General features: G+C 30.0%; 1 protein-coding gene across 6 annotated transcripts in view; it reads left to right on the top strand.

Moving 5' to 3' along the window:
• The window catches only part of MIPOL1 (mirror-image polydactyly 1), a 372,872-nt gene that overhangs the window by 72,526 nt on the left and 287,449 nt on the right, over positions 1–12,897 (top strand). For all 6 annotated transcript variants that reach the window (XM_032180229.2, XM_058429762.1, XM_058429759.1 and 3 more), the window contains exons 5-6: positions 771–906; positions 2,546–2,651. In XM_032180229.2, coding sequence (XP_032036120.1) covers positions 771–906; positions 2,546–2,651 — 242 coding nt within the window. The remainder of the gene's footprint in view (positions 1–770; positions 907–2,545; positions 2,652–12,897) is intronic.

Here is a 12,897-nt window from a genome sequence, read left to right on the forward strand (position 1 = left end):
GAATGCTTTTAAAAGGGCCTTGTGCCCTACCATTTGCCTTCCTTATTATTTTACATTTTCAGCTTTTACCCAGTCACCTTGCCTACCTAGCTCTTGAAAGGATTTGAATTTGTGATACCTGATACTTTTACCCATGAGATTAAGGAACTTTGATAATTAGTCATGTGCTAGAAAAATATTATTAGATTTAAAAAGAAGTTTCAGTGACTAATATATTTTCAGTCTAGACAAAATAATATTTTACAGCATACTATTTTTAAAAGATTTTTGCATAGGAACTTTTATTCTGCTTACTTTCAAATTAGTCAGTAGGTATGTTAATAGATAGTAACATATAATGAAATAGATGTATTGATATGTTCCCATCCCTTTTTCAGATTCTTACTAAGGTGTAGGTTGGAGTACCTGTTGAGTAGAAGCACAGAAGGATGAAGTAGGGAACATTTTATAACCACATGGGTAAAGTAAATAGTAGAGATTGAGCTACAGTCAGATTATGAGATATCTAGTACAATTACAGCAGGAGACACACATGGTAAATAGAGCTGCACTGACTGTCCCAGCCATCACTAAATTTCTTCTTAGTGACTCCAAAATTTACCTATGCTTACAAATTTAATATAAGGCCTTCAAAAAAACAGCGCATCTCTTTTCCTTTCTCTTCCTTTATGCTGTTTGCTTACAAGTTGATACTGTTCTCGAGTAGCATACAAAATGTCAAAAAATTAGTTTATCTTACTCTGGAATGTTAATCAGCTTCTTTATTACAGCATTATGGAACACAGACATAATGATATGCATTATGAATGTATGACTCCTTGTCAAGTTACTTCAGACTCAGATAAAGAGAAGACAATAGCATTTCTTCTAAAAGAATTGGATATTCTCAGAACAAGCAATAAAAAGGTATAATATGGAAACTCTGATAATTGTGTAGTATGGTTTTTGTATAGTATGGTTGATCTTCTAAATTTCCTTTGTTGCCCATCATAATTCAGTTTTATTTTGCACTTTAATCATTTAACAGTAGCTTTATGTTTTTGCCATACCTTGCCATCAGGGTATGGTTGAGTTAAGGGGTTGAAAATGAAAACATTTTTTTGGTTTCCTACCTTACTGGTCCAAACTAGCACTTCCTTTTTCATAAGCCCCTGGTTCCTTGTATACGTATCTTTAAAAAAAAAAAGATTCATTCAAGTTTTAGTAAAACTCTACTTCAGCATTATAGAGAATGAGAGATAGAATGCACTGGTTTCATGTTACTATCTTAATTTTTTTTCTTTATTAGTATCGGTGCCCTATTTTTGACCTCAATGATATATGTAATTAAACATTTCAGTAGCAAGGCTTGAGAATATTGTCATTTACCTTGTGTTAATCTTATACTGCTGCATTTTGTCCAGTCCAATTTGTCACGTTATGTTTTATCTTCTGTTCTGACTCTTATTCTAGTTATAGTCATGTGATCATTATTTTATTAAGTAATATACATTTTCTGTGTCTTCTTCTTTTTTTTAACCTCTACATACTTGTCTGATTTTAATATTCTAGTTGTGTGACCTAATCAAACTGAAGCATGATGTTAGGAATGTTGATCATGTTTGGAGGAAAACAACTAAAATGACAAAAACCTAGGGAGGAATTAAAAAAACATGTGGAGGGATTCTGTATGAGATGTTTTCTGTACTTTCATTTAGCAGTTATTTATTACATGCCAATTATGAGTCAGGTGTCAGTGCCAATTTAAATGGAATATGATGGGGTAGTATTCTCAAAGGGAGATATGTATCAGATACTAAGATTATTGTCTTAATTTTGTTTCAGAATATTGGATTTACTAAGATAAACTGTAAAGCAGTGCTATGTATTATTTTATTAGGCAAATCGCTTCCAAATATTTTGCATTAAGAAAAAAGGATGAATGAAACTGCTTTTGCAGTAGTCATTTTTATTATTATTATTTTTGAGATGGAGTTTCACTCTTGTTGCCCAGGCTGGAGTGCAATGGCGCGATCTCAGCCCACTGCAACCTCCGCCTCCTGGGTTCAAGCGATTCTCCTGCCTCAGCCTCCCGAGTAGCTGGGATCACAGGTGCCCGCCACCACACCTGGCTAATTTTTTGTATTTTTAGTGGAGACGGGGTTTCATCATGTTGGCCAGGCTGGTCTCAAACTCCTGACCTCAGGTGATCTGCCCACCTTGGCCTCCCAAAATGCTGGGATTACAGGTGTGAGCAACCACATCTGAACTGCAGTAGTTATTTTTAAGAATAATGTTGGTCCTCTGAATTTAATTTGCCTATTCATGCATATATACACATAAATTAAGTGTATATTGGGATGTTTTTACAATTTCTATATAACTACAGGTAATTATTACTTTGTAAATAACTTAAATTTTTAATTTTTTTCTGGAGTTACCTATCTAGGAAGTTAAATATAATATTATGTAAGAATTAAGAAAAAATCAAAAACTTTGAAATAAATTATATTTTTGCAAGACATTTGTCATATAAGAATCCATGATTTTTTTCAATGTGCTTTAGCTTCAGCAGAAATTGGCTAAAGAAGATAAAGAACAGAGAAAACTAAAGTTTAAGCTGGAACTCCAAGAGAAAGAAACAGAAGCTAAAATTGCTGAAAAGACAGCAGGTATAGTAGAGGAGTATTAACACATGGCCTGAAGAATCACACACGAGGTTATTATATGATGTGTCTTGGTGAATACTAGCATACTGGCTTGTTTGCCAAAGGAGGGGAAGCTCTCCTTTTTTTTTTTTTTTTTTTTTTTTTGGCTGCTTAGAAAATAGGTGGCTTTAACATCCTGGTACTGGTATTAGTGAGAGCTTTACCTGTATTCATACTGATTTGGGCATTAAATGCATTGTTAACACCATGTCAATCCAATCACAAAAAGGTTGTTTGTTTTGTTGGAAGGGGCTGAACAAACAAGGGGAAATAATGATTACCAGTGCCTCTACCTTTCAACCAGCAGTTCAAATACCACTTATTGTTTTAGCTCGTAGAGAGGAAATACTTCTCCTTTGTATGAAGATAGTCACATATGCATTGCCAATGGAAATCTACATTTGATTAAAAAATCTGTTTTGTGCAATTAATAAGTTTTCATCTGATGATGTAGATGCTAATAGAGATAATATTTTCCCTGAGATTAAAGTGAAAGGTTTCCAAACTTTCAGATTATAAATGATTACCTTAAATATATTCTGGAGTCTATCTTTACTCACAGGTCTTTGCAAGGAGAAATTTTTAAATGTATTTCTGATATGTTATAGATACAATGAAATGATTCTCAATAGTCTATGAACTCCATCTGTGTATGCCACTGTGAATGTATCTCTCACATTGTTTTAGTATGTTAAGGAAAGAGAAATTTCATAGAGTAATAGACATTAGCATTCAGAGCCATTTTAGACAGCACTGATTTTAACATTTTTATATCATTTGGAATGCTTTTAAGAAACAATTGAATTTTGTGATTAGTCTGAGGTTATAATCATGCTTTACAAGTCACTTAATGGGATTACATAGTTGAAAGAATTATTTTAGGTCAGAAATATGATTAACTAGTAGAGCTTGCTTTAAAATATGACTGTGGAAAATAGAACTAAACATTGCTATGAAAATATAACAAAGATGACCATAAATAAATACACCAGCTGAATACTAGATAGTTGCTTTTCTGTTAATGTTAAACTACCATAATGTTTTTATTTTTGTGTGTGGGAAAATATGACAGTAACATATTTTAATGAAAATTAATAGTTTGTTAAAAATAAGTATTTGAAATATAAATTTAGAATAATTTGGCAATTTCTTGGCTTTTTATAATCAAATATATAAATATACTAATTGTTAGGATACTATTAGAAGAAATTTGTTTTGGATACTATTACAAGAATTTTGTTTTGACGCATTTGCATAATGTTAACTTTGCATGTGTCTTACAGAAATAATTTAAGAAGATTTGGGTTTTCATAACCTATTGAAAATCATGAATTAATGTGTCTGTCCAGCCCATTTGTCTCTTGGAGGGGAAACCTAATTAAGCAATAATGTTTACTCTTTAATTTTTTTTATAATGTAGTTAAGCAGATACTTCAAATATTTATTTATTGGTATATATTTAAGTGTTCCCATTTGAACAGTTTGAATCATGCATTCATAACATGGAAATAATTTGATTACTTTGTTATTATAATTATATTTATCGTTAATAACGAAATATTAATAGATGTCCGTTATTTAAAAGATGTTTAATAAAATATTTATAGCATTCTAAATTGATGAAAATAACAGTGTTATTTAGTTTCTCTGGAACAAAGCAATCTAGTTAAAAGAGATATGTCCAACCATTTGCTTATAAAAATGACACAAAATGAAAATTCCCAAAGTTGTTTTAAGATATAAATTTTCAAAGTATATCTTTCCTCTTTAATATTTTACTTCTATCTCATTTTAAGAAAAGACTTAAATTATTTTGCCTATAACATTAGAAAGAATTATTATGTCAAAATAAAAATATGAATTGCTGAAGAAATTCATTCGTTTAAAACAACAAAAAATTTGGTAACTGACCCTTTGGTGGACTTTTGAACCTTTTCATATTTTCCCATTTTACGTATGGTCTTAAATAAACTTGTCTTAAATAAACTTATTTTCTATCTGATGAATAGCAGGTACAGTCAAAAAGCAAAATAGAACAACAAAAACTACCTTGTCAGTATCTTAATGGAAAAAAGAGCAGTATAGGACTATGAGTACATCTAATGAATTCTTTCTTTCTTGTAATGTGAAAGAACAAATAATCCACATATGCATGGATGTTTGTTTCTATGACTGCTCATTTTTGAATTTGACATAAAAGGTGTATTTGGCAAAATATGTTATAAGCACGCACACATACGTAAGTATTATAATGTAGTTAAGCAGAATATATATGTTTAAAAAGATCAAAACATTTCACAATAAAAGAAATACTTATAAAAACATCTGAACTAAACATTGGAAACAGCAAATAGGAGACAATCTGTCTATAGATTTTAAAAATAAAATGTTAATTAAAATATGAGGTACCCTAAGGAAATAGTGGGCATTTTCTTAGAGTATGTAAAATACAGAGATTTGTATTTAAAGATATTCATATAATATTAGTTGCAATAGCAAGAGAATTAAAAACAGTCTAACCATAAGGGAATTATTAAATAAGTTATGATACATTTATAATTTGAGACATCTTGTAATAATTAGGAATATTTGGGGATATGATAAAAACTTCATAACTATTAAGGGAAAGAAATAGGGGAAAAACTATAGTATGGTTTTATAAAAGTAAAAATATATATACATGTATATTATATAAAGTAAGAGGCAAATATTGGTGGTCTTTAAGTGAAACTATTGATTTTTCAGTGAACAGTTTGTGCCTTTTTCAGATTTTCTATAATGAGCATAGATTTAGTGTTAAAAAAAAACATTGCTTTCAAAAGATGTGATTTTTTTTTTTAGAAATTACTTGCACTCTAATCTTAAAATTTAAGACATAAAGACTGTATGGTTTTATGAAAACCGTATGATGGCTGTGATCCAGTTTTGCCATTTTTTACCCACGTCATTTTTTTAGTCTTTCAGCTTTTCCTTGTATTTATTTTTATATCTTTATGTTTATTATGTATCATATATACGTTAGTCCATCTTGTCTTCCAAGGTGGTTGTATAATTTATAAGAATCTGGTACAGTCAAGACCACATAAAACAAAAGATGTCCAGTTCTCTGTAGGCAGTTTGGAGCAATTGGGAAGAGCAAAATCCTTAGAGTCACATTGATCCAGGTTCAAATTACAGCTTGGACACTTGATACTGATTCTCTACCGTTGGACACGTTATTTAGCCTCTTTGGGTTTATCTTCTCCCATGTAAAATGTGAATATTAACCAACTCACCACATTATTTTAAGGATTAGTGTTAATATATGTAAGGACATGGTATATAACTAGTACTCAGTAAGTTGTGTCTCAAATTAATATTATTTTATTGCTTTTATGTTTATGAAATTCTTAAATCTTTGATGTCATCATTTCCAGCAGTTATGAAAAGACATTTTATTCTGTTTGGCTTTTAATTAAAAATTAATGGGCTACTGTTAATAGATTTTGAAAGGGCACTAAACTGAAAAATGGACAAACAAAAGAGGAAACAAAGTATTGGATTATTAATAAAATTGCAGTTGAGATATAGATATTTAATATCACTAATACATTTTACTCAAATGTGAATTCAAAATAAATGAAACGCAAAAGATTTGAGCTTTTATGCAATGTGTACCTATGATAAACGTTCATGTAGACTGTTACTTAGCTTCAAGTCTTTTTCCTTTGTTTCCCCATTGGTTTTTTCATAACACAAATCTGTTATTCTAATGTGATTTTATGATAGTTTGAAACTCAGCTGTGTCCCCTATCATGTTAAAATCTCTGATGGTTGACTCCTTTACCTTTCTTTTCCTTTCTCACATCACCATCATTATTGTCATTGTCACCATCTTTGATACTGTTTATTAAGCACTTAAATGTTTCAGAGGAACTATGCTTACTTCTTTACAAATCAAACAAATATTTATTGTGGACTCATTATGTTCTAGGCACTGTGTTAGACACTGAATATAGATCAGCATATAAGACAGATTTGGGATCTCAGGCATTTTTTTTTGCCCAGTATTACTTCTCAATCATAATACACCATACATGTTGTAAGTAGTGGTTAAATGCGCAGACTTTGGATTCAGACCTTTGTTCTAATCTTTTTGACACTTCTCATGTGTAATGACAGCCTCACTAAGCATTAGTTAAAATCTACTATAGGTTGTGATGCTTCGGTGAGATAATGTTTATGAAGTGCTTAACCCATAGAAGGCACTCAATAAATAATAATGATGATAGGATGATGATGTAACCATCTTGTTTTCTCAAGACTTCTTCATCTATTAGAGGACATACTCAAAGTGTTCCTAATTGTGTGGTTATGTAAATTACTATCCCATACTAATTATATAGATAAGTATGGGATAGTTATTTATATATGGTTTTGTTTCACAAGAAATTGATTTTTTCTTTTGTTAAAATAGTTTACAAAGAATTTTTATTTATTATTTAATTTGATCCTCAGTTTTGAGTTTTCCTAGATTTTTAGAATTAACCTTATTTCAAAAGTGTGAAAATATTTTTTTAAAATTTAAAATCTCTAAAAAAAAGTTAAAATGTGTAATAAATAGATCTTATTTAGTCTTAGGAAAGCTGAAATGACCATCTCACTCCTTATGTGTTAATGATTTACTTCATTGTAGCTGTTTAAGACTTTTTACTGAGTTTTAGCTCATTAAATTATACATGTGGGTAATATTATTTGAAAATTGTATGAATGACCTTCAAATACTAGGGGATGTTTTAGAGAAGCAGAGAAGAAACATTGCATTTTTGTTCTTTAAGTATGTATCTCTTCTCAGCTAAAAAAAGTCATTAAAACACAAGCATTTTAAAATTTGTTTTAGTTAAATTGAGTTTAACAATGAGATATAGTATGCTATGGCCTGATTTGCATCCATTAATTTGCTCTTATACCAGTGATTATGTGTTTTTATGCCTTTTAAAAATAGCTTGTTCAATTAAACCTTTCATTTTTCCTAAACAGTCCCAGTGGGCATTATCTAGTGTTTTTTGTCTCTTTAATTTTTGTTATTCTATTAAATTCTATTCTATTGCTTTTATAGTATGCAAATGATGCTTGAATTTTACATAAAAGTATTTATTTAAATAGTGTTTTATATGTTATTTTGTGATACTTAAAATGTTTGTATTTCTTTAAAAGCCTTATTTTTCTATTTCTTAAAAGCTCACTTTAGAGCCTCTGCTTTATATGTTAGTTATTTTTCTTTCTTGCATGTCATCCATTAAAGATTAGCTGTGGAAGGCTGGAGCATGGAGAGATTATGAATGACAGAACAACTCCTGTAGAATAATAATCAGTTTTTGGTATTTAATGCTGTTTGACTTTTGCAGACACATTTCTTATTAACCTTTGGTACAAAGAGAAATCCAGGTTCCTGATATCTCATGGAGAAGATGAATTTGAGATCCTCTTCCAATTAAACTGAAATAAAGCCAATATTAGGTTTTAGCCAAAAGAACTCCTTAGTTCCTAAGTCTTGTGTTTTTAAGTCTCTCTCTCTCTCTCTCTCTATCATCTGATCTAACTGCATTTTAATATGTAATTCAATGGTTACATAATTTGCTTAGCTTACTTGTACTGATGATGCAAGCATTTGATTTTTCTCTTTAAACATAGATTTCTTTCTCTGCATGCAAATTTAGACTGATATTTTATAAATTAAAAAATATATTATCAGTATATTTTTTATTACAGAGAATGTTTATTTTCTTTTGGTAGGGAGAAGAGGAGTTTAATTGTGATTGTTCAAAGGATCAGTACACAGAACCCTGAAACTTAACAACTTAAGTTTTTCTATTCAGTTTAAAATGTAAAGGGTAAAAATATAGATTTGTAATCTACCATTATAGCAAGTATATCAAGACACCCCAGTGGATTAAAATGGGAAAAAATTATATTATAGAAAATGTTTACATTATTCTCTTGTAAAAAGATTATCTGTTACTATGTATCATATCTCAGATGACGTTGACCATCTAATTAAGAGGAACAATAGTTAATTTTCTTTACCAGAATAGAAAATGGCATAATTTTTATCTTTAAGAAATAATACACATTGGAATCTAATTTTTGTGTATATAATGGGCATCAATAAAATGTGATAGCCTTTAACCTAATACTTGAATGCCTTAATAGTATTAAATTGTAATGCTACATTAAATTTATATCTATATTTATTTTTTTAATTTGAAAAGAAAAAGGATTTCAAGAATATGAACACTAATTTCAGATAAGAACGTGAAGGCCCATGTCTGTGAAACACAGCAGGTAGAAATATTGATAGACTATTGATTATATTACTATCTTTGGCTACAGAATTCTATGGATATGAATCAGAATGAATTCTGACGAGTGCCAGGTCAAATAATACTTGAGGAAAGAATATGACCAATTTGTAACCTTGCTTCCTAGAAAAGTTTGTTTTTTTTCTGGAAAAGCAATAAAATTGAAGTAGACGGAGGATCCATTATACGTAAGAATGGCCAACAGCTGGAAATATTTTATTGGGTTTAACATACAGTGGACTTTAGCATAATGTCAAGCATTTGAAAATATATGTAATTAAGGTATTTAAAACATAAAAATAACAAAAATAAAACTTTTCAGAAAGTTATCTAAAGACTTTTTCACATGTCTAATGATTCTAAAGGGGAAATGAGATTAGAAAATGTATAGATAGCAGTTATATTTCAAAGAATTTTCATATTGGTATCAAATTTAAGGCTGATAGTCTGTTTAGTAAATAAAAATTTTTAAGTTATATTTCAAAAGACATACAATTATCAATACTGATTTTAATGCTTCAGGGATAAACTTTTCTCTTTCACATTGGAAAATGTAGCTCCAATATCACATATATTAAATCTTTGAATGTAAGCATAGAGCATATTTTCAGAAAATTTTTTATGTAGTCTTTGAGTTTTCTGTAGTAAATACATGTGTATAGTAATCGAGGGTTTTTTAAAAAATGCTTTTGATTCATTGTCTTGCTACTGAAACATACTATTTTGCATAATTTTCAAATTAATCTTGAACACTTTCTGTACTGATACTGAGTGTATAAATTTACAGCAACTTTACAGAGGAAAATTTGACAGTATATATTAAGAGTTTTAAAAGCTGACTTTTAATCTAGCCATCATACTTCTAGTAATTTTCTTAAGTAATTAGGTATGTATATACATAAAGACATGTATACAAAGATATCCATTACAGTGTTGTTTATATAGCCAATAGTTGGAAACTGTGTACAATCTAATATTAGGAGCATCTTAGTTGAATCACATATAGCATGTCCAAATGATAAAATTTCATGTGCTATTTTATATTTTTTAAGAATACTGAAGAATATAGAGACATATGCTGCTTATTTTAATTACAGGGTTACAAAGCTATACTAAATATTTTTCTCCTTTAAATTTTTATGAGCTTGTACTACTGTTTAATCAGAAAAATTTATTTACAAAGTAATTGTATAAAATGTTGCAAAGTCCAGTTTTAAAAAAACAAATAGTCCGGTCTATGAAAGAAGTTCTGGAGTAATAAGTTGAATTCAGCATTGTTATGCCAAAAACAGAAACATCGAACTAATTTGAGTAGGTTTTGGTTAATTTTCTACTGGTGTGGGGCATCTACCATCTATTTTAAAATTTCCAATAGCCAGTTTATGCAAAGAAGGAAAAATTACAATTACTAAGGAAATTAAAATATATAATGTTTGTAGTTCTAGAATATGTATGTGGTGGTTTTATAAATGTTAATTGTTCTCATATTTGCAAGAAATCAATTTAACATCATTATAATTCTTCTCCACATGGTTATTTCTCATGTAAAACTGTAATGGTAGATATTCATAGAATTTGAGATTCTTTCGTATGTAGTAAAGTCTGGTCTTTTACAAAATTATTGTCTATATTGCTTAGAATTTTCCAATATGAATTATTATTTAATATGTTTAAAATCCTAATGATTTCTTTTTCCTTTTTAATTTAGCCTTTTATATTTACATAACTACCATAAGATGTTAACAGATGGATTCTTTTTCCTGCGAAATGTCTATCGTCCAAATTATGTTATTTAGAGACTCATGAGCCAATGTTTAAACTAGAATGTTTTCCAAGGTACTGTCTCACTTGCACTGTATTTTAAAAGTAGTTTGAAAAGTGTGGAATATGGATTTGTCAATAGACTTGGGTCTACTAAGAAAATATGTACTCTGCCTTGACTCAATAAACTCATACTTAGTATGGTTCAGCTTCTTCATATTTACTCTTGCCCATATTAGAAAACAATTAGCTTACTAAACAAATTTGAGTATTTGGTTGAGGGGGGTACGGGTGATCCTCTCTGAATCTTTCTCATTTGACTAAGAATTATAGGATATTTGATAACCGTGTTTAAAAATGGAGATATCCAAATATTATTGTAAACACCCAATGATTTGTTTTACCTACAATATAAGTATTTTACTTGGTTGGCTTACATAGTAGCTAATAATATTTGTTAATGTAATTTAACTGCTGTGAACCTTTACTGAACAAATATTGAAATTTATTCAAGTCAAAGAAAGAGAATCTCTAATGACTTTTGTTAAAGCTTCTATTTAATAGTTAAGGAGAAAAGTTTGTATGACATACGAGATGCAATTAACAGTAGATTTTACATTTAATAAAAGGAAAGAAGCATGCGTATTTGCTTTATTCATTCCATCATAATTTGCATTAGAGCTGTGGGTGTTTAATGAGCAAATTCCAACTAAAATGCTATATTGATTTTCTAGTGCACTTTGTAATAGTCATCTACCTTGGAAAAGCTCAGTGTTTACAATTAAGTTTTCTTTACTAAAAATGTTTGAGAGTTTCATATTGATCCTTCAAAAGTACTGAATTCCAGAATGAGGGTTTTTTATAACTAACAAATTTCACATCTAACCTAATAGATGTTAAAAATTATCATGCAATAAATAGCTTAATTTTGGTTTTGAGGGTTTTTTTTTGTTTTATTTTTAATTGACAAATAATAATTGTATATATTATTCCCTCAATTGATGTATGATTTGCAGATTTATGAAGTGCAATTTGATGTTTCAGTACGTGTACATACATTGTGAAATGATCAAATCAGTCTCATTAACGTATTCACCACCTCAAATACTTATTGTTTCTTGGTGATAAGGACATTTAAAATCCATTATTTTAGCTTTTTGAAATATACGTTACTCTTCATTATAAGTCACCTTGATGTGTAATAGATCACCAGAACCTATTCCTCCTGTCTAACTGAAAATTGTATTTTTTGACCAATATCTCTCCTTTCCTCCTCCACCCTCACCCCCAGCCTCTGGTAGCTATCGTTCTACTCTCTACTTATGTGAGTTCCACCTTTTTAGATTCTACATATGTGAGATCATGAGGTATTTGTCTCTCTGTGCTTGGCTTATTTCACCTAGCATAATGTCCTCTAGGTCTATTCACATTGTTGCAAATGACAGAATATCCCTTCTTTTTTTCAGCTTTTCCAGCTGAAAAACCTGAATCCTAGCTTTTAAAGGCTGTATTGTATTCCATTGTACCACATTAAAAAAACTCATTTATCCATTGTTTGGCACATCAGTTGTTTCCATATCTTGGCTATCATGAGTAATGCTGCAGTGAACATGGTAGTGTAGGCATCTCTTTAACGTACTTCTTTCAACTCCTTTGGATACATACCTGAAGTGGAACTGCTGGATCACATGGTAACTCTACTTTTAGTTTTTTGTGGAACTTCATACTGTTTTCCAAAATGGCTGTAGTAATTTAGAATACCACCAACATAGTGTAATGGTTTGCTTTTCTCCACATCCACACCAACGCTTGTTATCTTTCGTGTTTTTGATAATAGCCAATCTAACAGGGGTGAGGTGATAGTTCATTGTGATTTTAGTTTTCCTTTCTTTGGCTATTAGAGATGTTAAGCTTTCTTTATATCACTGTTAGCCATTTGTGTGTCTTTTTTTGAGAAATATTTGTTAGGTTCTTTGCTCATTTTTATTTATTTTATTTTATTTAGTTTTGAGACTGAGCCTCACTCTGTCGCCCAGGCTGGAGTGCAGTGGCACGATCTTGGCTCACTGCAACCTCCACCTCCCGGGTTCAAGCGATTCTCATGCCTC

Source organism: Hylobates moloch, unplaced genomic scaffold, assembly GCF_009828535.3.
Source record: "Hylobates moloch isolate HMO894 unplaced genomic scaffold, HMol_V3 SCAFFOLD_16, whole genome shotgun sequence".
NCBI classification, from domain to species: Eukaryota; Metazoa; Chordata; class Mammalia; order Primates; family Hylobatidae; genus Hylobates; species Hylobates moloch.